The sequence below is a fragment of the Macaca fascicularis genome, chromosome 6 (assembly GCF_037993035.2).
Source record: "Macaca fascicularis isolate 582-1 chromosome 6, T2T-MFA8v1.1".
Taxonomy (NCBI): Eukaryota; Metazoa; Chordata; class Mammalia; order Primates; family Cercopithecidae; genus Macaca; species Macaca fascicularis.
Window position 1 is genome coordinate 186,413,711 of NC_088380.1, and position 25,938 is coordinate 186,439,648.

Consider the following 25,938-nt stretch of genomic DNA (forward strand, 5'->3'; position numbering starts at 1 on the left):
CGCTCTCTCCCGCGTCTGTCTGCTGTGCTGAGACCAAGGAGCTGGGGGCTGGAATGGCAGGGGTTTCTTGGACATCTCTCTGTGTACATGGTCTGCAGCATTGTGGCTTCAGGGAAGTCAAGACTTTTTACATGAAAGCTCAGAACTTCAAACGCGTATGCCTCAAGAAAGAGCTGGGTGGAAGCTGTATTGCCCTTTTTAACCTACCTGCAGAAGTCACACAGCATCATTTCTACTGCATTTTACTCATCAAGACAGGCAGTAAGACCTCCCAGAGTTGAAGGTTGGAAATATAGATTCCTTTTGGTAGGTGTGTCAGAGGTTGCAGACATGTGTTAGAACCATTACATATAGCCTTGGTTGCAACATAAGTAGGATTGTTATAATGAGATTGTATATATTATTCTTTGACTTAAAATTGTATCCTGTAGTTTTGTTGGGGTTTTTTGGTTGGTTGGTTGGTTGGTTTTTTAAGACCCTGTCTCTCTCTGTCACCCAGGCTAGAGTGCAGTGGCATGATCTCAGCTCACTGTAGCCTCAACCTCCTGGGCTCAAGCAATCCTCTCACCTCAGCCTCCCAAGTAGCTGGGACTACAGGCATGTACCACTGCACCCAGCTAATTTTTGTATTTTTGTGGACACAGGGTCTCACTGTGTTGCCCAGGCTGGTCTTGAACTCCTTAGTCCAAGCCATCCACCCGCCTCAGACTCCCAAAGTGCTGGGATTACAGGCATGAGCCACTGGGCCCAGCTTTTCTATATTACTGCAAACGTATCGACTGCATTCTTTGTTACAGTTGCATAGGTTCTGTGATATGGCTGTAACATGATTGATTTCAACTTTATTGATGAACATTTAGGGTGCACCCAATTTTCCTGTATTTCACATAAGAATGACCTCACTTATTCATTTTCAAGTGCTTTATTTATTGGCAAAGCCATTGATGTTTAGATGTGTAAGGGGTCTTGGTTCTCCCTTGTACCTAAGGGGTGGAGAATTTTCCTGAAATACTGATTAGACCATTTTACCAAGATCTGGGGGAAGACTCAGAAATGTCAGTTAAGGTCACCAGTTTAGAGATCCACATCTTTTTAAATTATAATTACTTTGTACACAAATAATTTTGTTGATCTTTGTAAACAATGTGATTATTGAATAAACAGAAAACTAGGTCGTGAAATTTCAGAATAGTCTCTGAAATCTGATACTTAGTCAGTTTTTCTTCTAGAAGGTGGTAGGGTTAGGTTTTTTTGGTTTGTTCAATTGATTGCCACTACATAGAGCTGGTTGACGTAACTAAATGTTCCTAGGAAAGAGGTAAGAATGCAAATACCCTGAATTTCAAAGGTTGTAAGGTTTATGAAAAATAGGACATTTTATTTAAACTTGTGCATTTTATTTTGTTTAGGTTGGAGTAATAGATTTTTCCCTCTACCTTAAGGATGTGCAGGATCTTGATGGTGGGAAGGAGTAAGTACTGCATTGTACGTCACTTTTTTTTTTTTTTTTTTTTTTTTTTTTTGAGACGGAGTCTGGCTCTGTCGCCCAGGCTAGAGTCCAGTGGCACGATCTCGGCTCAGCGCAACCTCCGCCTCCGGGGTTCAAGCGATTCTCCTGCCTCAGCCTCCTGAGTAGCTGGGACTACAGGTGCGTGCCACCACGCCCGGCTAATTTTTGTATTTTTAGTAGAGACGGGGTTTCACCGTATTGGCCAGGCTGGTCTCGAACTCCTGACCTCGTGATCTGCCCACCTCGGCCTCCCAAAGTGCTGGGATTACAGGCATAAGCCACCGCGCCCAGCTACATCACATTTTTAATAAAATTCTGGCAAAGGCAGGTCTTCCGGCCTGGGCGAGCGCCAGGTCTCCAGACGGAAATTGCCGAAGACTAGCGGAGGCCCCGAAGCCAGGAATGGTGGGGCAGGAGGGGAGGGTGGGGGTGGGGAACTTCGGCCGAAGAATCCGGGTCGGACTGCGTGGTTGGGCCCAGTGGGGGTGGGGTGGGCAGGTTAGGTGTGGCCTCTCTCCACACTGGCAGTGCGGCCGGCCGAGGCGGTAGGAGCGCTGGGGTTGGAGGTGCGCACCCTGGGTGGTGGTCCCCGCCTGCAGAACGGGTAATGAGGCTCTTCTCTGCAGGAAAAAAAAAAAAAAAAAAAAAAATTGGCAAAGAACACTTTTCTTGTTTTTGCTTTGAGATTTTAGATTTTGTTTAGTTATTTTTAAGTACAGAAGCAATGCATTATTCTCATTGTTTAAGGAATTTGGCTCTGCAGAAGAATAGAGTGTACAGGTGAAATTTCCCCATTCACAATGTCCCCTTGCCTCCATGTCAATCCCATTCTTCCCCTCAGAGGAAGACTGTTTAATGCCTTGCAGGTATTTGTTTGTTGGTCGCGTATTTTGCTTTACCATTTGTTCAGATATAAATGGGATAGTATTATATAAGTTGCCCTTGGACTTGTTCTTTAATCATAGTGTTTTAGATTTTTGTTTTGTTTTGTTTTGTTTTGTTTGAGATGGAGTCTCGCTCTGTCACCCAGGCTGGAGTGCAGTGGTGCAATCTCGGCTCACTATAACCTCCGCCTCCCTGGTTCAAGCTATTCTTCCGCCTCGGCCTTCCGAGTAGCTGGGATTATAGGCATTCACCATCACGCCCGGCTAATTTTTTTTGTATTTTTAGTAGAGACGGGGTTTCCCCATGTTGGCCAGGCTGGTCTCGAACTCCTGGCCTCAGGTGGTCCGCCTGCCTTGGCCTCCTAAAGTGCTGGGATTACAGGTGTGAGCCACCACGCTGGGCCTAGATGTCTTTTCATGCCATTATGAAGCTCTCCCTCACCCTTGTTAACAAGGGTATTCTTTTAAAATAAGTTACCCAGGAGAAAAAATAATAATAATAACAACTATGCATAACATACTGCCATTTATATATATATAGATAGATAGATATTTTTTTTTTTGAGACTGAGTTTCGCTCTTGTTGACCAGGCTAGAGTGTGGTGGCACGATCTTGGCTCACCGCGACCTCCACCTCCCGTGTTCAAGCGATTCTCCTGCCTCAACCTTCCTGAGTAGCTGGGATTACAGGCATGTGCCACCATGCAAGGCTAATTTTGTATTTTTAGTAAACATGGGGTTTCTCCATGTTGGTCAGGCTGGTCTCGAACTTCCGACCTCAGATGATCCGCCCGCCTCAGCCTCCCAAAGTGCTGGGATTACAGGCATGAGCCACTGCGCCTGGCCCCATTTACGTTATAATAAAAAAGCATGTATGTACGTATGTTTTACTTCCATATGTATTCATGGAACATTTCTAGAGTGGCATATCAACCTTATAGTAGTGGTTGCCTGTGGAGGCAGGCATGGGAGGGGTTTTTCACTGTAAACCCTGCGATTGCGTTTGAATATTTCACCTCGTACGTATGTTACCTGCCCTTCCATGTCTTCCCGAGGACTCTCGCGGTCTCAGTGCCTGGCAGTGCACCTTACCAAAGAATGGACCAGCAGGAACCACACTAAAGCTTCATGCATCCTAAGTACAAGGGCTCACCCACTTGAAATTTAAACAAAATATATTATTTTATTTCATATTAGGCCAAATACTTCAAAGGAACAAAATATATTCCTTTTTTTTTTTTTTTTTTTTGAGACAGAGTTTCGTTCTTGTTGCCCAGGCTGGAGGGCAGTGGTGCGATCTCGACTCACTACAACCTCCACCTCCCAGGTTCAAGCAGTTCTCCTGCCTCGGCCTCCCGAGTAGCTGGGACTACAGGCACATGCCACCACGCTGGCTAATTTTTTGTATTTTTAGTAGAGATGGGGTTTCACTGTGTTAGCTAGGATGGTCTCGATCTCCTGACTTCATGATCTACCCCCCTCGGCCTCCCAGCCACCGTGCCTGGACAGTTCTTTTGTTTGTAAGTCCCATGGGCTCCTTTCCTTCAGTGTAATAAGGGTTGTGTCAAAGCCATTTGCATGTGGCAGGTTGGTATTTTCACCTTGCTTGCTGATCCTGAAACCTTGGTCTGCAGGGAGCCCACTCCCCTGGCAGCCTGGCCTTGGAGACGCTGGCTACTGTGCCCCAGGCCAGCTTTGCTCTCTGTACTCTAGGACTGTGGATGTTACTAAGCTTTGGCTGTCTCTTGGTTTCTTGAAGACGTTGGTACTTCCACAAGGTGATTGGAAGGTTGGGGAACAGTTACAAAGTATTAATCATTAATAAAAAAAGTTCTCCCTTTTTATGCTCCTTTTAAAAGGCATGAAAGAATTACTGATGTCCTTGATCAAAAAAATTATGTGGAAGAACTTAACCGGCACTTGAGGTAAGACTCCTTTTTTTTCAGTGTGACAGTTACATGCGTGGTATACTGTCATTGTTTCATGGAACTTCTTTGAGTTGCCACATACTTACAAATAGCTTGTTTCCAAACCAAGACAAAAGGGTCATCATTCAGGCAACATTTATTTGTACAAACTGGAGAAGTATGATTTCTTCTTGATAAACTCTTGGGAAATCTTTATTCTCTGCTTTCTGCAGTTATATAATACAGAGAAGTAACTACATTAAACCTTGCCTCTCCACTCCTCGCCCCACAGCCACGTGGCTGGAAATGCCTTCATGGCAAGCACTGTTGCTGCTGGAATCAGCACACAGCACCCAGTGCATTAGGCCGGGAAAGAGAGTTGAAAACCACTGGGCTAGGCCCTCCAGAGCAATGTACTAGTGATCACAAGCATCTTTATCTTGATTTTTTTTTTTTTTTTTTTTTTTTTTTTTTGCTGGAGCTCTGTGGATGTGTTTCATGAAACACTAATCCTTGGAGGTATCCGTGGGGAATGTGGAGAGACACGTTAGAGGGTACATTGCGCATTACAGTTCTCCACAGGGCAGCCTCTCTGGCCCCAAAAGCCAGGTGAAGAAGCTGGCATGTTCCTCCCGGTGTAGTCAGGGACATACCGCTCTGGGGCTTTTTTCACTTTTCTTTTTTTTTTTTTTTTTGACAGGGTCTCACTCTGTTGCCCAGGCTGAAGTATAGCGGCGTGATCTCGGCTCACTGGAGCCTCGAATTCCCAGGCTCGGGCAATTGATTCTCCCACCTCAGCCTCCTAAGTAGCTGGGACTACAAGCGCACGCCACCCCTCCTGGCTAGTTTCTGTGTTTTTTATAGAGACAGCGCTTTGCCATGTTACCCAGACTGGTCTCACCTGGGCTCAAGCAATCCTCCCACCTCAGCCACCCAAAGTGCTAGAATTACAGGCGTGAGCCACCACACCCAGCCTGCGGCTCTTCTTAACTGTGATGTTGGCTATTTTTTGAAAGTTTTTTGATCAATTCCTAGTTTATTGAGAGTATTTATAAGAAATAGATATTGAATTTTATCAAATGCCTTTTAGTGTCCATTAAAATAATCATGGTTTTTATCCTTTAGTCTACTGATGTGATATATTTTATTCATAGACTTCTTCATACTGGACCATTCCTGTGTCACAGGGGTAAACACCACTTGATCATATGTGGTGTTTTTTTTTTTTTTTTTTTTTTTTTTTGAGGCAGAGTCTCGCTTTGTCGCCCAGGCTTGAGTGCACTGGCGCGATCTTGGCTCACTGCAAGCTCCGCCTCCCGGGTTCACGCCATTCTCCTGCCTCAGCCTCCCAGTAGCTGGGACTACAGGAGCCGCCACCACGCCCAGCTAATTTTTTGTATTTTTAGTAGAGATGGGGTTTCACCGTGTTAGCCAGGATGGTCTCGATCTCCTGACCTCATAATCCGCCCGCCTCGGCCTCCCAAAGTGCTGGGATTGATCATATTATTTTTATTAGGATTATTTGAGACAAGATCTTACTCTGTCACCCAGGCTGGAGTGCAGTAGTATAATCATGGCTCGCTGCAGCCTCCACCTCCCGGGGCTCAGGTGATTTGCCCACCTCAACCTCCCAAGTAGCAGGAACCATAGGCATGTACCACTACACCTGGCTGATTTTTTGTATTTTTTGTAGAGACAGGGTCTCACCTTGTTGCCCAAGGTGGTCTCAAACTCTTGGCCTCAAGCGATCCTCCCTGGTTAGCCTCCCAACTGCTGGGTTATAGGCATGAGCCACCTTGCCCAGCCAGGATATAGTTTTAATAATTCAATTATCCTTTTCATATGTAACCTGGCTGGGTGCGGTGGCTTACACCTGTAATCCCAACACTTTGGGAGGCCGAGACCAACATGGAGAAACCCCATCTCTACTAAAAATACAAAATTAGGCAGGCGTGGTAGCACACGCCTGTAATCCTAGTTACTCAGGAGGCTGAGGCAGGAGAATCACTTGACCCAGGAGACGGAGGTTGCGGTGAGCTGAGACTGCACCATTGCATTCAGCCTAGGCAACAAGAGCGAAACTCCATCTCAAATAAAAAAAAAAATGTAACCTGACTTGCTGGGAATTTCATAGTTTTCTTTCTCTGCCCTCATGTCAGGGGTATATAGTGTTGCAAAATGAATTAGTGAGCTTTTCCTCATGCCTGTGAACAGCTGGCTTCTAGATCATGGGCATTATTTGTCCCTTGCGAATATGAAGCAGCCAGGCGATTGTAATCCCAGCACTTTGGGAGGCCAAGGCAGGCGAATCACCTGAGGTCAGGAGTTCAAGATCAACCTGGCCAACATGGTGGCCATCTCTACTAAAAATACAAAAATTAGCCAGGCATGGTGGTGGGCACCAGTAGTCCCAGCTACTCGAGGCTGAGGCAGGAGAATCACTTGAACCTGGGAGGCAGAGGTTGTAGTGAGCCGAGATTGCACCACTGCACTCCATCCTGGGTGACAGAGTGAGACTCCATCTCAAAAAAAAAAAAAGAATTTATGAAGCTCAAAGCGTTTTTGAGGCAATATATTGCTAGCTTTTCAGTTTTTACTTAGTTGTTAGTTCATCAAAAAAATATATAAATATATAAAATATATTTTTTTAAAAATTATATATATATATATATATAAAATTTTTTTTTTAGATGGAGTCTCGCTCTGTCACCCAGGCTGGAGTGCAGTGGCACGATCTCGGCTCACTGCAAGCTCCGCCTCCCGGGTTCACGCCATTCTCCTGCCTCAGCCTCCCGAGTAGCTGGGACTCAGGCACCTGATACCACACTCAGCTAATTTTTTGTATTTTTAGTAGAGATGGGCTTTCACCGTGTTTGCCAGGATGGTCTAGATCTCCTGACCTCGTGATCCGCCCACCTCAGCTTCCCAAAGTGCTGGGATTACAGGTGTGAGCCACCGTGCCCGGCCGGTCATTTATATTTTTAAGAAAAATATAAAATTTGGGGGTATTTTCTGAATTATCAAGTTGGCACAGAATTGACAATTGTATACTCTTAAAACTTTTCACTCCCTCTGTATCTTTTGGTTTTTTTCCCTTTTTCATTTTGTGTCTTTGTATTTTTATATTTGCCCCCTGGTTCCTAAGCCTTGGTTCATCAGCCTTGCCAAGTTTATTTCTTTGTGCCCCACTCACTGGCAACAGGGACTGGTGTTTGGCAGCATGGCCTGTTGCCCAGAAGTGCAGGCTCTAGAGCCAGATTCCCTGGGTTCAGAAGCCAGCACCCCTTTGTAGATATGTGAACTTGAGTGATTTCTTTTATATAAAATTATGGCTGCCTTGTCTGTAAGATAGGCTGACAATAGGATCTACCTCATTGAATTGTGGGGAAGATTAAATGAGTTGATGCATTTAAAGTGCTTAGAGGCCAGGTGTGGAAGCTCACACCTGTAATCTCAGCAGGTTGGGAGGCTGGGGCAGGAGGAAGATCACCTGAGCCCAGGAGTTCAAGATCAGCCTGGGTAACATAGTGAAACCCCACCTCTACAAAAAAAAAAAATACAAATATTAGCTGGGCCTGGTGGCAAGGTGAGAGGCCAAGGTGGGAGGATCATGAGCCTTGGAGGTCGAGGCTGCAGTGAGCCACGATCACACCACTGCACTCCAGCCTGGGCAACAGAGCAAGACCCTGTTTCAAAAACAAAGAACAAAAAAAAGTAGTACATATTATTAAAGAGTATTTTTTAAATGGAGAAGGTGTAAAAGGGATTTAAAAACACGTTGGGGCCGGGTGCGGTGGCTCACGCCTGTGATCCCTGCACTTTGGGAGGCCAAGGCGGGTGGATCACGAGGTCAGGAGATCGAGACCATCCTGCCTAACACGGTGAAACCCCGTCTCTAGTGAAAACACAAAAAATTAGCCGGGCATGGTGGCGGGTGCCTGTAGTCCCAACTACTCAGGAGGCTGAGGAAGGAGAATGGCATGAACCCGGGAGGCGGAGCTTGCAGTGAGCAGAGATCACACCACTGCACTCCAGCCTGGGCGACAGAGCGAGACTCTCTCAAAAAAAACAAAAAACAAAACAAATAAACAAAAATAACACCTTGGATCCTTCTACCCAAAAACACTAATACCGTGTTAATGAATTTTACTTTAGGTATATGAATGCCAACATATTTTGGTTTCTATCACCTTTTGTGTTGGGAGAAAAAAATTCTCTTTCCAAATGACTAAAAGAAAAAATAGGCTGGTCACAGTGGTTCATGCCTGTAATCCCAGCACTTTCGAAGGCCAAGGTGTGCAGCCTCACCTGAGGTTAGGAGTTCGAGACTAGCCTGGCCAACATGGTGAAACCTCGTCTCTACTAAAAATACAAAAAAATTAGCCGGGTGCAGTGGCACACACCTGTAGTCTAGGCTATTCGGGACGCTGAGGCTGGAGAATCGCTTGAACCCGGGAGGCAGAGGTTGCAGTGAGCCAAGATCATTCCACTGCACCCTATCCTGGGTGACAGAGTGAGACTTCGCCTCAAAAAAAAAAAGATTAAATTTTTCTTTTTTTCTTTTTTCTTTTTTTTTTTTTTTTTTTTTTGAGACAGTCTCGCTCTGTCACCCAGGCTGGGGTGCAGTGGTGAAATCTCAGCTCACTACAAGCTCCGCCTCCTGGGTTCATGCCATTCTCCTGCCTCAGCCTCCCAAGTAGCTGGGACTACAGGTGCCCGCCACCACGCCCGGCTAATTTTTTTGTATTTTTAGTAGAGACGGGGTTTCACCGTGTTAGCCAGGATGGTCTCGATCTCCTGACCTCGTGATCCACCCGTCTTGGCCTCCCAAAGTGCTGGGATTACAGGCGTGAGTCAGCGCGCCCAGCCAAGAAAGGTTAAATTTTAGGGATAAAACTTATTGAAAAGTATGTCGCAAATGTATATTTAGAATTCTCATCTTCTCTGAGTTAATTGGAGACCCTTTGCTTTTCCATTTCATACAGGAAATCTAGGAATCTCTCTTAACTGTTTCCAGTTTGAGAAAACAGTCAGCTTTTATAAGTTTATGTTTACCTAATATTGTTATTTTCTACAGCTGCACAGTTGGGGATCTTCAAACCAAGATAGATGGCTTGGAAAAGACTAATTCAAAGCTTCAAGAAGAGGTTTGTAAGTTTTATTGAAATTTTTAGACAAAACAGAATGGCCCAAGGTTAGAGAAATGGTCTAGTCGGTCTGTGGAAGCAGAGCTTCTTGCTGGTAGGAAGGGGCTTGCTGACCTCCAGTTGCCCCATGTAGGACAGGGGAATGTCTGTGTTCTGCCATGTCCGAGGCTCCCGGTGAGACACTGCAGCTGATCACAAGCCAGTTCTAAGTGACTTAGATTTTATCACCTCAAAGTCATCCCATAGAAGGAAATTGCTCTTTGGAAAAGCCCAGCTTCTGTGGCGGAAGAGCCGTGTCTTCCTCTTCTTCTTCCCTTCCTATGATGCCGTGTGCCTCCCTGCTGCCCCAGAAAGCACAGACTCTGTCATAAGGAATAAGTGTCCTCGCCCACCCCTTCTGCTTTGGCCTCAGGAGCATGCAACCAGCCTCCCCACAGTGCGGTCTTTCTCTGCTTTCTCACTAGGAAGAGAGAATGAAAGGACAGGACAAAGGAGGGCTGAGCCGAGGAAGAGAGCTTGCTGCCAGCTGCCCGGCAGTCTGCTTGGTGGACACATCTTGTCTCCTGTTAGCAGGAGGGGGGTGCTCAGCCCTTCTGAGGCTCCCCACAGGTAGCAGTGTCCGGCTGCCCAGGCCTCCCACCTAGAAGGACGAGGGCTCTGAGAGGGGCTTGAGAAGGAACGCCTCCACGGCATGGAGGTGGGTTACAGCAGAAAGGAGAGCCTCAGAGCCCACCTCTGTAACGAGGGACCCCGTGTAAGGCTCCCTAAAGCCGACTGCTCCCTCCTGAGGCGCCAGCCCTGAAAGCCTTTCAGGAAAGGAGCTCAGATTGGTGTGAGGAGAAGGAAATTCGAGACAGCGTCTTAGATGGGGGTGTCATGGGGGAAACTTCATGGAACTTAGGATTGGAGGCTGCACAGTCATCTTGGTAGGCAGGCCTTCAAGCCTCAGGCTAGGTAGGTCGGTTGTTGAGCTCAGTTTTCTCACCCCAAGTTAGGTAATAATACGTACTTTACAGTACTGTTGCAAAGATTAAGACTAATATCTTGTAATGTGCTTAGGGCAACGCTTGCCACGTGGGAACTCGAGTTGTTTGATTTTAGGACAAGCAGATTCACTACTTCTCAGTCAAGGTGGCGTGCTTTGGTGAAGGTCCGATTCAGCTTTTGAAACCAAACAGAGTTATGTGGGGTTTTCCGCTTTTCAGACAGGGTCTCACCCTGTCACCCAGGCCGGAGTGCAGTGGTGCAGTCATCGCTTACTGCAACCTCAGACTCCTGGGCTCAAGAGACCCTCCTGCCTCAACCTCCCAGTAGCTGGCACTACAGGTGCACACCACCAACACCCGACTCATTTTTTAACTTTTTGTAGAGACAGGATCTCACTTTGTTGCCGAGGCTGGTCTCAAACTCCTAGGCTAAAGTGACCCCCCACCTTGGCCTCCCAAAGTGCTGGGATTACAGACGTAAGTCGCTGAGCCCAGCTTCGGTTATGTTTTCTTTTTTTTCTTTTTTTTTTCTCCTTTTTTGAGACAGAGTCTTGCTCTGTTGCCCAGGCTGGAGTACAGTAGTGACGTGATCTCTGCTCACTGCAAGCTCTGCCTCCCGGGTTCACATTATTCTGCCTCAGCCTCCTGAGTAGCTGGGATTACAGACGCCCGCCACCACATTCAGCTAATTTTTTTTTTTTTGTATTTTTATTAGAGACGGTGTTTCACCGTGTTAGCCAGGATGGTCTCAATCTCCTGACCTTGTGATCTGCCTGCCTCGGCCTCCCAAAGTGCTGGGATTACAGGCGTGAGCCACCGCGCCCGGCCAGGTTATGTTTTCTTTAAAGGCAAATGATTGTAATAGAAAATGTGCTTCAGCCAGGTGTGGTGGCTCATGCCTGTAAATCCCAGCTCTTTGGGAGGCCAAGGTAGAAGACTTGCTTGAGCCCAGGAGTTTGAGATCAGCCTGGGCAACATGGCAACACTCTGTCTCTACAAAAAATTTAAAAATTAGCTGTGGTGACACACACCTGTACTCCCAGCTACTCGGGAGGCTGAGGTGAGAGGATCCCTTGAGCCTAGGAGTTAGAGGCTGCAGTGAGACAGAGTAACACCCTGTCTCAATTACAAAACAAAGAAATGTGCTTAGTGAAAAGCATCGCCCTTTTCAGGGTGTGCTCTCTGCATCTCCAGAGAGTAGAATGGGAATTAGCTTATGGTTTTTGCCTGCTTCTTCCCTTTGAGCACGCCCTTTGAAGCCTTGATGTTTGTTTTTTTGGGCACAGCAGTTATGTGTAGAAACCCCAGGCTGGGTTCTGAGTCTAAGTGAAGAGTAATTCTCAGGAGTTTTAGACACTGTTGACAGAGAAGGTGAGGAGTTAGTGCTTCGAGTCCCTCCACTAGCGAATGATGCCGAAAGCCAGCCAAGCACCAAGGACGGAGATCTTGCTTCTTTCTCCCCAGCTGCACCTTCCTCTCTGCAAGCTGTGTGATGAGGCTGGAATGAGGAGGGGCTGGTTTCTGTGTTTACTCATCTGCCTTGCCTCTTGAGACAGCCTCTCCTTAGGCAGGTCCCTGACAGCATCCTGCTTCTCTATGCTTTTCCCTCAGCCGTGAGAAGTCCTTCCAGGGGAAGAAGAGGTCCTCTCGGGCATATCTCCAATGATTTGTTTTTTATTCCTCCCTGCAAATTCTTTAATCCTCCCTCTAGTGATTGAAATACACTTTTACTGATCATTAGCCTGAAAAACTGGAAAGAAAGAAGAGTCAGGACAAAAGCCCGTAACCCCTTCACTAAGTGACAGCTATTCTTACCATTTTATTATTTGATATGTGTTGTTCCCATCTTTTCTTTTTTCTTTTTTGAGACAGGCTCTGGCTCTGTCCGTCACCCAGGCTGGAGTGCAGTGGCACGATCTCAGCTCACTACAACCTCTGCCTCCTGGGCTCAAGCCATCCTCCCACCTCAGCCTCCTATGTAGCTGGGATTACAGGCATGAGACATCACGCCTGGCTGATTTTTGTGTTTTTTGTAGAGATGGGGTTTCACCATGTTGCCCAGGCTGGTCTCGAACTCCTGGATTCAAGCCTCAGCCTGCCAAAGTGCTGGAATTATAGGTGTGAGCCACTGTACCCGGCCACTCCATCTTAAGCATTTTTAACCTAGTTGATTTTTTTTTAAATACAGGTGAGAGCATACCATATGACCTTTTTTCCCATTAGTATTATATCTTAAGTATGTTCTCAAGTGATTAAAAGCTTTTGTAAACATTTTATTGACTACATATTTGTTTTATGCTTCCGCTATGATTTAACTATTTCCCTAATAGTGAACATTCAGGCTGTTTCTAATTTTTTGTGTCTGTAAATCTTTGTCTACATTAAGCAGTATGCTATCATTTTTGTAGAGGGAGAAAATCTGGAGCGGGCAGCGATGGCTGGGGCAAGGGCGGGGGAGAGATTTTACTACATACGTTTTCATGTCTTTGGAATTTGGAACCATGTATTATTGCCTGTTGAAAACAAGGAAATAAAATATCAAACCTGTGACATTGTCAACTGTGAAGATGCCAAATTAATGTTTTAAATTTGAACAATAAGATGAATTTTGATGTTAAGAACTGTAAAAATTTTCCTTAATCAGCTTTCAGCTGCAACAGACCGAATTTGTTCACTTCAAGAAGAACAGCAACAGTTAAGAGAACAAAATGAATTAATTCGAGAGAGAAGTGAAAAGAGTGTAGAGGTGAGAAATTGACCTTACAGCTGGGCAGCGTGTTCCTTCCTCAGACACACCCGTTGTCAATCTCAAGCTCATAGCTTAAGAACAAGCCCGTCTTCAGAATGCAAAGGTGCCTTGCTTGATGTCAGAAAGTGCCTCTCACCACCTTCCCTGCCCACATCACTCTAAGACCACCTGGATCACTTGGATGGGGACTCCCTGCCTGGCCTGTGGGCCTTTGCATGCCAAAGTTCCTACTCGTTCTTCAGCATCCACTCACCTGCCATGTCCTCCATGATGTCATCCCAGGGGCCGTGGGCGGGCATGGGCCATCCTCCCTCATTCCCGTTGCTCTTTGTGCCCTTCCGTGGTAGAGTCCATTTGACGTTTTGTAGGATTGTTGGCTTGCAACTGTGTCACATGATGACTTAAGGGTAGAAACCACACCTGGGCCGGGCGTGGTGGCTCACGCCTGTAATCCCAGCACTTTGGGAGGCCGAGGCGGGCGAATCACGAGGTCAGGAGATCGAGACCATCCTGGCTAACACGGTGAAACCCCGTCTCTACTAAAAATACAAAAGGTAGCCAAGTGTGGTGGCGGGCACCTGTAGTCCCAGCTACCCTGGAGGCTGAGGCAGGAGAATGGTGTGAACCCGGGAGGCGGAGCTTGCAGTGAGCCGAGATCGCGCCACTGCACTCCAGCCTGGGCAACAGAGCGAGACTCCATCTCAAAAAAAAAAAAGACCATATCTGATTCACTTATAAATTCACTCAGTGCTAAAAACATGTTCATAAGTACTGGATGATGGGCTGAATGAGGGCTTTTCCTGCTAATGAAGTCTTGTTGCACTTTTTGTTGTTGTTGCTGCTGTTTTCTTGAGACGGAGTCTCGCTCTGTTGCCCAGGCTGGAGTAAGTGGCGCGATCTCGGCTCACTGCAAGCTCCGCCTCCCGGGTTCACGCCATTCTCCTGCCTCAGCCTCCCAAGTAGCTGGAACTAAAGGCGCCCGCCACCACGCCCAGCTAATTTTTTTGGTATTTTTAGTGGAGACGGGGTTTCACCGTGTTAGCCAGGATAGTCTCAATCTCCTGACCTCATGATCCACCCACTTCGGCCTCCCAAAGTGCTGGGATTACAGGCATGAGCCACTGTACCTGGCCAAGTCTTGTTCTGTTTTAAAGAAAACTGAATTTAAATTGCTTTATGAAAGTCACTTTTTTTTTTGGAAACAGAGTCTTGCTCTCTGTCACCCAGGCTGGAATGCAGTGGTGCAATCTCAGCTCACTGCAACCTCCACCTCCCGGATTCAAGCGATTTTCCTGCCTCAGCCTCCCAAGTAGCTGGAATTATAGGTGCATGTCACCATGCCCAGCTAATTTTTATATTTTTAGTAGAGACGGGGTTTCACCATGTTGGCCAGGCTTGTGTCAAACTCCTGACCTCAAATGATCCTCCCGCCTCAGCCTCCCAAAGTGCTGGGATTACAGGCATGAGCCACCACACCCAGCCTATGAACTTAACTTTTCAAATATCTATGGACTTAACTCTCATTCTTTTTTTTTTGAGAAGGAGTCTCACTCTGTCACCCAGTCTGGAATGCAGTGGCACAATCTCAGCTCACTGCAAGCTCTGCCTCCCGGGTTCACGCCATTCTCCTGCCTCAGCCTCCCAAGTAGCTGAGACTGCAGGCACCCACTACCATGCCATGCTAATTTTTTGTAGTTTTAGTAGAGACGGGGTTTCACTGTGTTAGCCAGGATGGTCTCGATCTCCTGAGCTCGTGACCTGCCCACCTCGGCCTCCCACAGTGCTGGGATTACAGGCGTGAGCCACTGCGCCGGGCCAAATTTTTACCTTTTTCTATCTTGCTTAAAAAATAAAAATTACTTTACATTTTTTACAATTGTGGTATATTTTTAAGTACTTCATAATTAGCTTGCTTTCCACAAGCAAACAATTCCTCTTTTGGTGTCCTTGTTTGATACAGATAACAAAACAGGATACCAAAGTTGAGCTGGACACTTACAAGCAAACTCGACAAGGTCTGGATGAAATGTATAGTGATGTGTGGAAGCAGCTAAAAGAGGAGAAGAAAGTCCGGTTGGTGAGTGTGCAAGACTGAGTGTCTTTAGAGTTTCCCAGTAGCCCTCTAAGTTAATTCTGTCAACACTTCTCACAGGCATGCTTAACCGTCCTGATGCTCATGGAAAGTCAGAAGCTGTTCATTTAAAAAAAAGTTATTTTAAGTCTTTGGTTACAACTCAGTTGTGCATTGTCACTTACATATTTTCCCATTTTATAAATCTTTATTTTTGTTTGTTTGTTTGTTTGTTTGTTTGTTTTCAAGACGGAGTCTCACTGTGTCTCCCAGGCTGGAGTACAGTGGCACAATCTCGGCCCACTGCAACCTCTGCCTCCTAGGTTCACGCAGTTCTCTGCCTCAGCCTCCCGAGTAGCTGGGATTGCAGGCGCCTACCACCACGCCCAACTAATTTTTTGGTGTTTGGTTTTTTTTTTGAGACAGAATTTCACTCTTTTCGCCCACGTTAGAGTGCAGTGGCGCGATCTCGGCTCACTGCAACCTCCGCCTCCCAGGTTCAAGCAATTCTCCTGCCTCGGCCTCCAGAGTGGCTGGGACTACAGGCACATGCTACCACGCCTGGCTAATATTTGTATTTTTAGTAGTAACGGGGTTTCACCATGTTGGCCAAGATGTTCTCCATCTCCTGGCTTTGTGATCCTCCTGCCTCAGCCTCCCAAAGTGCTGCGATTACGGGCCTGAGCCACCATGCCCGGCCAGTTTTTTGTATTTTTAGTAGAAATGGGGTTTCACCATCTTGGTCAGGCTGGTCTTGAACTCCTGCCTCGGCCTCCCAAAGTGCTGGAATTACAGGTGTGAGCCACTGCGCCCAGCCATTTTATGAATCTTTTACAGGGATTGCTATGAGACCAGATTGATGGTTTATTTGACAATACAATTCTCTCAGTCATAACCTCTGCCCTATTTATTTCCACTCAACCTGTGCATCAGTGACCAGGTTACTTGTAAACGCTGTTCTTGTGCCTGCTTTATTTCTTTGCTTTTTTGCATGAATGCAAAGAGACATGTCCTGGGTCAGGACGGAACCATTTCAAAATGGTTGCACTTTCGTTGCTATAAACTAGCAAATCATTCTAGAAATTCTAACATTGCACTATCAGATCCCTTCCAGCACTCAGACGAGACAGATATTCTTTGAGAACATGCATTCTGATCTGTGGGTATGGAAAACATGGTTGCTGGAACCTAGGCTCATCCTGCCACTGACCAGCTTTCTGTTGACTTGATGTGGAGCCAGCTTTAACCGCACAGTGAGGAACAGGGGAAACAGCATCTAATCCTGCTCAGACAGACTCTTTTCAGTCTCCCTAACCTACTCTCACCTTGTTTGTTTTGGTTTGGTTTGGTTTTTTTCTTTAAGACAATCTCACCCTGTCACCCAGGCTGGAGTACGATGGTGGTGTGATCTCGGCTCACTGCAATCTCCGCCTCCCGGATTCAAGCAATCCTCCTGCCTCAGCCTCCTGAGTAGCTGGGATTACAGGTGCCCACCACCACACCCAGCTAATTTTTGTATTTTTAGTAGAGACGGGGTTTCACCATGCTGGCCAGGCTGGTCCCGAATTCCTGGCCTCAAACGATCCGCCCGCCTCAGCCTCCCAAAGTGCTGAGGATTACAACCATGAGCCACACCCAGGCTTCAGTTTGTATTTTAAGCACTACTTGAGATTCAACCCCAGTTAAATACATTTCTGTGATCTATTTTAATAACATTTTCCTTGTAAATATCCTTTTAAGGAACTGGAAAAAGAACTGGAGTTACAAATTGGAATGAAAACCGAAATGGAAATTGCAATGAAGTTACTGGAGAAGGACACCCACGAGAAGCAGGACACACTAGTTGCCCTCCGCCAGCAGCTGGAAGAAGTCAAAGCGATTAATTTACAGATGTTTCACAAAGCTCAGGTGGGAGTTGGCTTTGTGTGCCTAGCACATCCTGGTTTCTGCTGCTCGTCAGTCTTGTGTCATTCTTCTTACAGAATGAGCGAGAAGACACGTAGAGCCCCGCGTATGTGTCAGACCTGCTCCTATTATGATTTCGATCCTCATGGCAGTCCCTGAGAAATGGGGGGAAATGTAAGTGACAAGGCAGAGCCAAGTCACTAAATCACATGCCCCTGGTGACAGCTCATAAGGGGAGACGTGGGTGTTTTTAACCCAAACCCAAACTTTGTCCATCCACCTTCGCTGTCTCTCCACTGTCTGTTTCCTTCTATTTCAACGATTTACTGTTTACACCAAGCATGGAGGAGTGAATTAAAGATGTCATTTAGGGCCGGGCACGGTGGCTCACGCCTGTAATGCCAGCACTTTGGGAGGCCGAGGCGGGCAGATCACGATGTCAGGAGTTCGAGACCAGCCTGGCCAACATGGTGAAACCCTGTCTCTACTAAAAGTACAAAAATTAGCCAGGCATTGTGGCGGGCACCTCTAATCCCAGATACTCAGAACGCTGAGGCAGGAGAATTGCTTGAACCCAGGAGACAGAGGTTGCAGTGAGCCGAAATCATGCCATTGCACTTCCAGCCTGGGTGACAGAGCAAGACTCCGACTCAAAAAAAAAGTTATTTAGTATTGGCTTTTCAAACTTGCCGTTAAGATAATGTTTCTGAGTGTTCTGGGCCACATAGGTAGCTGGTTGCCTCTCCTGTGTCATTTCAGGGTGGTCCAGGGGAACTGTCCCAGACAGAACCAATCATGCCAGAGTTTGAAAAACAGCATCTAGGCCAGGCACAGTGGCTCACGCCTGTAATCCCAGCACTTTGGGAGGCCAAGGCAGGCAGATCACGAGATCAGGTGTTCGAGACCAGTCTGGTCAACATAGTGAAATCCCATCTCTACTAAAAATACAAAAAATTAACTGGGGGTGGTGGCAGGCGCCTGTAATCCCAGCTACTTGGGAGGCTGAGGCAGGAGAATCCCTTAAACCTGGGAGACAGAGGTTGCAGTGAGCCGAGGTCACGCCACTGCACTCTAGCCTGGGTGACAGAGCGAGATTCCATCTCAAAAAAAAAAAAAAAAAAGGAAAAGAAAAACAGTATCTAAAAATTAGAAAGCTTTTATTCCTCAGAAGCTCCTCAGAAGGGGACCATTCTACATCTTTCTCAAAACTTTTGACATTTTGGTTCCTATTTTCTTGCCAAAACAGTCCCATTTCATTTTCCATGGATATAGCTTCATTCTTACTTCCTGTAACATCTGTGTCACAGATAGTATGAGACAGCAATAATAAACTGTTATTTTTTCCTGTCTTTTTAAAACTATTAATCAGCCGGTCACGGTGGCTCACGCCTGTAATCCCAGCACTTTGGGAGGCCAGGCGGGCGGATCGCCTGAGGTCGGGAGTTTGAGACCAGCCTGACCAACATGGAAAACCCCATCTCTACTAAAAATACAAAATTAGCCGGGCATGGTGGTGCAGGCCTGTAATCCCAGCTACTCGGGAGGCTGAGGCAGGAGAATCCCTTGAACCTGGGAGGTGGAGGTTGTGGCTCGTGCCACTGCACTCCAGCCTGGGGGACAGAGCGAGACTCTGGCTAAAAAAAAAAAAAATTACGATTATAATAGTAACAATAACAATTGAAGTAAAACAAAAGAAGAAAGGAAGAATTTGCATCTCTTCCGCAGTCATTACAAAAAAAAAAATTGAAGGAAGAAAGGCTGGGCACGGTGGCTCACGCCTGTAATCTCAGCACTTTGGGAGGCCGAGGCAGGCAGATCACAAGGTCAGGAGATCGAGACCATCCTGGCCAACATGGTGAAACCCCGTCTCTATTAAAAATACAAAAAAATTAGCTGGGTGTGGTGGCGTGTGCCTGTAATCCCAGCTACTCAGGAGGCCAAGGTGGGGGAATCACTTGAACCGGGGAGTCAGAGGTTGCAGTGAGCCGAGACTATGCTACTTACACTTCAGCCTGGTGACAGAGCAAGACTCCATCTCAAAAGAAAAAAAAGGAAGGAAAAAATAGGAAGAAAATAGTTTCAGCCTCCTGATAAATCATCTTTTTTTTTTTCTAAGATGGAGTCTCACTCTGTCACCCAGGCTGGAGTGCAGTGGCGCGATCTCGGCTCACTGCAACGTCTGCGTCCCAGGTTCAAGCGATTCTCCTGCCTCAGCCTCCTGAGTAGCTAGGAGCACAGGCACGCAACACCACGCCCAGCTAATTTTTGTATTTTTTTTTTTAATTTTTTTTCCTTGAGACGGAGTCTCACTCTGTCGCCCAGGCTGGAGTGCAGTGGCTGGATCTCAGCTCACTGCACGCTCTGCCTCCCGGGTTTATGCCATTCTCCTACCTCAGCCTCCCGAGTAGCTGGGACTACAGGTGCCCGCCACCTCGCCCGGCTAGTTTTTTGTATTTTTTAGTAGAGACAGGGTTTCACCGTGTTAGCCAGGATGGTCTCGATCTCCTGACCTCGTGATCCGCCCGTCTCGGCCTCCCAAAGTGCTGGGATTACAGGCTTGAGCCACCACGCCTAGCCGAATTTTTGTATTTTTAGTAGAGACGCGATTTCACTGCGTTGGCCAGGCTAGTCTCAATCTCCTGACCTCGTGATCTGCCCACCTCAGCCTCCCAAAGTGCCAGGATTTCAGGCACGAGTCGCCGCGCCTGGCCATCTATTTTAATTTTTTAATGTTTTCTTCTGATGTTGGTTAGTAAATAGACATAATGTAAATATGTGTTCGTTAGGGGAAACTAATCTGCTGTGAGAATTTAGCAGACCCCAAAATAGAGTGACTTAAAAGTATGGAAATTTGATTCTATTCTTGAAGGCGATGAAAAAAGAAAAACACATACATACACGCACACACACACATATATATATGGGTGTGTTATGTATATGGGAATTTATATGGGAATTTGTATTTCTGTTATGTAATGGTTGCAAGATGGGCATTTCAGGCTAGCAGTTTTGTTCCCCGCAGTCATTCGGGGCCCCAGCTCTCCAGGCCACTCTGGTTGTCACCATTCCTGCCATTGCAAGGTGGTGGAAAAACCAAAGTCCAGAGCCGGGACCTCCTCTCAGGCAGTGAGACAGAAGTTGCACACAGGCGTCCAGTCAGTTCCGTAGGAAGGGGTTGTCACCAGTGGCCCACGTGGGTCTGAGGGGGACCTGGGAGCTCCTTTTTTCCGGAGCTACAAGCCCACTGAAGGGGAGGAGTGATGTTGGTAGACGGATCTTTGTCTCTGCCAGAGTTGGCCCACGGGAACTGCCGTGACATCCCGCCTGGACCCTGCATCCTCTTCAAGTCTGCAGTCCCTGGCTGATGTGTGGCCCTCTCCAGCAGGCCACGGGACCCGTGGCCCAGAAGGCCAGCATCTTCCTCACGTTAGCCTGTCACCCCCAGCATGAAACGGTGGAGGAGAAACAAGACACACATAGGGGAAGTGCCCGTGTGGAAAAGGGAGACACACAGCAGTCGCCGGCCCCATTTCTTAGCATGCCTGGCCACACTGGTTCTGCCTTTGAGGGAATTTCTTGATCAGCTGACCCCACAGCCCCTCAGAGGTCCGCCGTCATCTATGGCCACATCTGAAGGGGGCTCAGAGCATGCCCTCCTCAGAGCCTGCGCAGCTTTTTCGAGCAGCTTCTTCCAGGTATCTCTTGGCCAGCCTGGCGGTTGTAGTGGGGATCGGTCACAGGTGTTTTTCAGATCAGACTTGATGTCTTTGACAAGGCAGTTGCCTCAGTCGCAGTCTCTTTTCAGTTCATTTCCCCTTGGTCTGTGTGTCAGCGACCAGAGTTCCTCCCTGAACTCAACTCAGTTCTTGTTCCTGCCTTACTGCTTTTGCTTCTTTGGGTGTGTGTGTGTCTGTGTGTGTCTGTGTATGTCTGTGTATGTATGTCTCTTCCTTTCTCCTCCCTCTGTCACTTTAATGACCAATCATCTGAAACAACAGATTTAGGTGTGAGAGAAGCACCTTTGATCTGATCTTCACTGCAGGGCTGTTCTATAGCGCCTTCGTTGCTATTCTTAGTCTTGTCTATTTTAGGGTCCAAAAGCAGTTGACGTTTCTGGTTCTGTGAAGTCCCTACCTTTGGCCTCTTTATTCCTGTGCGTCTTTCTGCACCAGCCAGCTGACTTCCACCTGCGCACGGCCCTTCCTCACAGCGCCTTGTTCAGACAGCAGGATAGCCAACGTGCACTAGACTGACTCCTGCAGCTCTTTCTATGCGTTCTGGCACTGCTGGCCGGTGCTGTTTGCCAAGCTTAGGCAAGTGACAGCTGTACCCAGCGCTTTGCCATAGCTAACAGGGATCACCAGCTTTCCAGCTGCCAGTATCTACTTTGACAACACCCACCCCTGCCTCCCAAGTCAGTGCCGCATATGGTCAGTTTTATTTTTTATTTTTTATTTATTTATTTATTTTGAGACAGGGTCTGGCTTTGTTGCCAGGCTGGAGTACAGTGGTGGGATCTCAAGTCACTGTAACCTCTGCCTCCCGGGTTCAAGCAGTTCTGCTTCAGCCTCCCATGTAGCTGGGACCATAGGCACATGCCACCACGCCCGGCTAATTTTTGTATTTTTGGTGGAGATAGGATTTGGCCATGTTTCCCGGGCTGATCTTGAACTCCAGGGCTCAAGCAGTCTGCCTGCCTCAGCCTCCCAAAGTACTGTGATTGCAGGTGTGAGCTGCCACACCTGGCCCAATATGGTGCGTTTTCATTTGGGAAGCACCACACACCAAGAGACCTCTGCTACTGCTATGATCGTATCATCTTGTTTTCACTTCAAACCCTTTTTCCCCATTGGGCTTCCAATGCAGATGGTTGAGTCAGTCATAATCTCTTTTTTTTTTTTGAGACAGAGTTTCACTCTTGTCTCCCAGGCTAGAGTGCAATGGTGTGATCTGGGCTCACTGCAACCTCCGCCTCCCAGGTTCAAGCGATTCTCGTGCCTCAGCCTCCTGAGTAGCTAGGATTACAGACATACGCCACCATGCCCAGCTAATTTTTGTGTTTTGGGTAGAGATGGGGTTTCACTGTGTTAGCCAGGCTGGTCTCTAACTCCTGAGCTCAGGTGATCTGCCCTCCTCAGTCTCCCATAGTGCTGGGATTATAGACATGAGCCACCACTCCCAGCCTTTTTTTTTTTCCAATAGAGACTGGAGTGTCACTGTGTTGCCCAGGCTGGTCTCGAACTCCTGAGCTCAGGTGATCTGCCCTCCTTGGTCTCCCATAGTGCTGGGATTGCAGACATGAGCCACCGTGCCCAGCCTTTTTTTGAATAGAGACTGGAGTCTCACCATGTTGCCCAGGCTGGTCTCAAACTCCTGAGCTCAAGCGATTCTCCCACCTTGTCCTCTCAAAGTGCTGAGATTACAGGCATGAGCCTCCGAGCCCAGACTGTAATATTCTTTTACAAAATTTTGAAATCTCTTTCATTCAGCATTTTTAGTTGCATTTTCTGCCTTTCTTCCTTATTGAGTCTTACCAAAGGTATGTCTCTTTTAATAATCTTCCCGGCCAGGCGCGGTGGCTCATGCCTATAATCCCAATACTTTGGGAGGCCAAGGCTGGCAGATCATGAGCTCAGGAGTTCGAGACCAGCCTGGCCAACATGGTGAAACCCCATCTCTACTAAAAATACGAAAATTAGCCGGACATGGTGGTGCATGTCTGTAAGCCCAGCTACTCGGGAGGCTGAGGCAGGAGAATTGCTTGAACCTGGGAGGTGGAGGTTACAGTCAGCCGAGATCGCACCACTGCACTCCAGCCTAGGCGATAGAGTGAGACTCCGTCTCAAAAACCAAACAAACAAAAACTTCCCGAAAAAGCAACTTTTTTATCCTAATGTTTTTCTGTTTTTGATTTTGTTTTTGTTTTTTGGGTTTTTTTTTTTTTTTTGAGACAGTCTTGCTCTGTCACCCAGGCTAGAGTGCAGTGGCATGACCTCAGCTCACTGCAACCTCCAACCCCCAGGTTCAAGCAATTCTCCTGCCTCAGCCTCCCGAGTAGGTGGGATTACAGGTGTGCACCACCACGCCCAGCTACTTTTTGTATTTTAGTGGAGATGGGGTTTCACCATGTTGGCCAGGCTAGTCTTGAACTCCTGACCTCAGGTGATCCACCCGCCTTGCCCTCCCAAAGTGCTGGGATTACAGGCGTGAGCCACAGCGCCCGGCCTATTCTAATATGCTTTACTGTTGTTCCATACTTAATTGATTTCTACTTTGGCATAACAAGAAATATATGTTTGGTCTCTGCCCCTGGTTCCTGGTACGCAGCTTCCTAAACCCTTGGATGCTCTAGAGTGAAAGACTGTCTTTTGTATGCTGACAGCTGGTAGCTGGGGCTTCTGGGTAACGTTAGGATAGTCATGGTCCCCTGAAAGACAAAGCATGATTACAGACCTAGAACTTTTCAGCCCCACCCCAGGAGGTAGGGGTGACGGACTGAAGATTGAGCTAATCACCAGTGATCAATGATTTCATCAGTCGTGACTCCATAATGAGACCTCCCTAAAAACCCCAAACCACAGGGTTCGGAGAGCTGCTGGCCTGACGAGCCCAGCAAGGTGCTGGGAGGGTGGTATATCCAAAGAGGGTGCGGAAGCTCTGCACCCGTTCCCCCATCCCTTACCCTGTGCGTCTCTTCCATTTGGCCATTCCTTTATAATAAACCAGTAATTGTAAGTCAAGTGCCTTCCTGAGCTCTGTGAGCCGTTCTAGCAAAGCCGAGGAGGGGCTCATGGGAAGCCCCAGTGTACAGCTGCCTGGTCAGAAATACAGTGGCCATCTAGGGCTCCCAGCTGGTGGCTCAGGGGGCCAGTCTTGTGGGACTGAGCCCTTCCTAACTGTGGAGTCTACACTGACCCTGAGTAGTTACAGTAGTATCCGAATTGAATTGTAGGACGTCCAGTTAGTGTCAGAATTGGTTGGTGTGGAAAACCCACATAGCTGGTGTCAGTAGTGTGACTGGAACAGCTCACCCTCACCTTTGTGTTCTACTTGCTTTATTTGGGTTTGCTCTGTAGCTCATTTTCAGCTTCTGAAATGCACACTTACTGCGTTAGTTTTGTCGCCGTTTCCTTAAAAAATTTCTTTAAAGTTGAAAATTGCCCACAAGAACTAGTTTAGCTGCGTCTTCCAAATTGTGACTGAAGTATTTCATCATTGCAGAAGCCCATTTTCCCCATTTTAGCATCTCGGAAATTGAGATGCAGCTTTTAGTCAAGATGGTACATCCTGTTTCAATCAGCAGCTTTTTCCTTTCTCAGTGGTGTATGAAATTATGGTGTTTCCTAGACTCAGTGCCATGTTCAGTGCAGTGAAGTATCATATGGTGTTTGCATTGTCTTTTAGCTCTAAGTATTTCATAATTTCCCTTTTTTTTTTGAGACGGACTCTCTGTCACCCAGGCTGGAGTGCAGTGGCGCAATCTTGGCTCCCTGAAACCTCTGCCTCCCGGGTTCAGGCGATTCTCCTGCCTCAGCCTCCTGAGTAGCTGGGACTACAGGCGCCCGCCACCACCACACCCAGCTAATTTTTGTATTTTTAGTAGAGATGGAGTTTCATCATGTTGATCAGGATGGTCTCGATCTCCTGACCTCGTGATCCACCTGCCTTGGCCTCCCAAAGTGCTGGGATTACAGGTGTGGGCCACTGCGCCCAGCCCATAATTTCTCTTTTTTTTAGCTCAATCGTTTCTAGTAATATGCTATTTAGTTTCCAGATACGAGGTGTTTCTAGCTGTTCTTTTGTTATTAATGTCTGATTTTATTACATTAAGATCAGAGAATACAGTCTTTATGGTTTTTTTTTGTTTGTTTGGTTGGTTGGTTTTTTTTGAGACGGAGTCTTGCTCTGTCGCCCAGGCTGGAGTGCAGTGGCGCGATCTCGGCTCACTGCAAGCTCTGCCTCCTGGGTTCATGCCATTCTCCTGCCTCAGCCTCCTGAGTAGCTGGGACTACAGGCGCCCGCCACTACGCCTGGCTAATTTTTTTGTATTTTTAGTAGAGACGGAGTTTCACCATGTTAGCCAGGATGGTCTCGATCTCCTGACCTCATGATCTGCCCGCCTGGCCTCCCAAAGTGCTGAGATTACAGGCGTGAGCCACATGTGCCCAGCCTCCGTATGTTATTTTTCATGAATTTATTAGGACTTTTGTCTTCAGGCTCTTTTTTTGCTTTTTTTTTTCTTTGAGACAGAGTCTCACGCTGTTGGCCAGGCTGGAGTGCAGTGGCACAGTCTAGGCTCACTGCAACCTCCGTCTCCTGGGCTCAAGCAATTCTGCCTCAGCCTCCGGAGTAGCTGGGATTATAGGCATCTGCCACCATGCCTAGCTACATTTTGTATTTTTAGTAGAGATGGGGCTTCACGATGCTGGCCAGGCTAGTCTCGAACTCCTGACCTCAGGTGATCCGCCCGCCTTGGCCTCCCAAAGTGCTGGGATTACAGGCGTGAGCCACCGTGTCCGGCCTGTCTTCTGGCTTTTTAAGGGTGTCTCTTGTTTGTTTTTTTTTTTGAGACAGAGTCTTGCTCTGTGCCCCAGGCTGGAGTGCAGTGGCGCGATCTCGGCTCACTGCAAGCTCCGCCCCCCCCGAGTTCACGCCATTCTTCTGCCTCAGCCTCCCGAGTAGCTGGGACTACAGGCGCCCGCCACCTCGCCCGGCTAATTTTCTTGTATTTTTAGTAGAGACGGGGTTTCACTGTGTTAGCCAGGATGGTCTCTATCTC

The 25,938-nt window shown here is 47.4% G+C and overlaps 1 protein-coding gene across 16 annotated transcripts in view; it reads left to right on the forward strand.

The window, feature by feature from the left end:
• The window catches only part of RUFY1 (RUN and FYVE domain containing 1), a 65,920-nt gene that overhangs the window by 23,952 nt on the left and 16,030 nt on the right, over positions 1–25,938 (forward strand). For 5 of the 16 annotated variants that reach the window (XR_012414467.1, XM_045395053.2, XM_045395055.2 and 2 more), the window contains 6 exons: positions 1,410–1,471; positions 4,254–4,319; positions 9,379–9,448; positions 13,079–13,180; positions 15,144–15,260; positions 16,995–17,162. Coding sequence is in view for 14 of the 16 variants with exons in the window: in XM_045395053.2 (XP_045250988.2) it covers positions 1,410–1,471; positions 4,254–4,319; positions 9,379–9,448; positions 13,079–13,180; positions 15,144–15,260; positions 16,995–17,162 (585 nt within the window). In the remaining 2 variants the exon portion in view is untranslated. Of the gene's footprint in view, positions 1–1,409; positions 1,472–1,526; positions 1,649–2,985; positions 3,616–4,253; positions 4,320–9,378; positions 9,449–10,114; positions 10,146–13,078; positions 13,181–15,143; positions 15,261–16,994; positions 17,163–25,938 lie in introns of those variants that run through there. The other 11 variants (XR_012414466.1, XM_065547142.1, XM_065547144.1 and 8 more) reach the window with 4 other exon arrangements.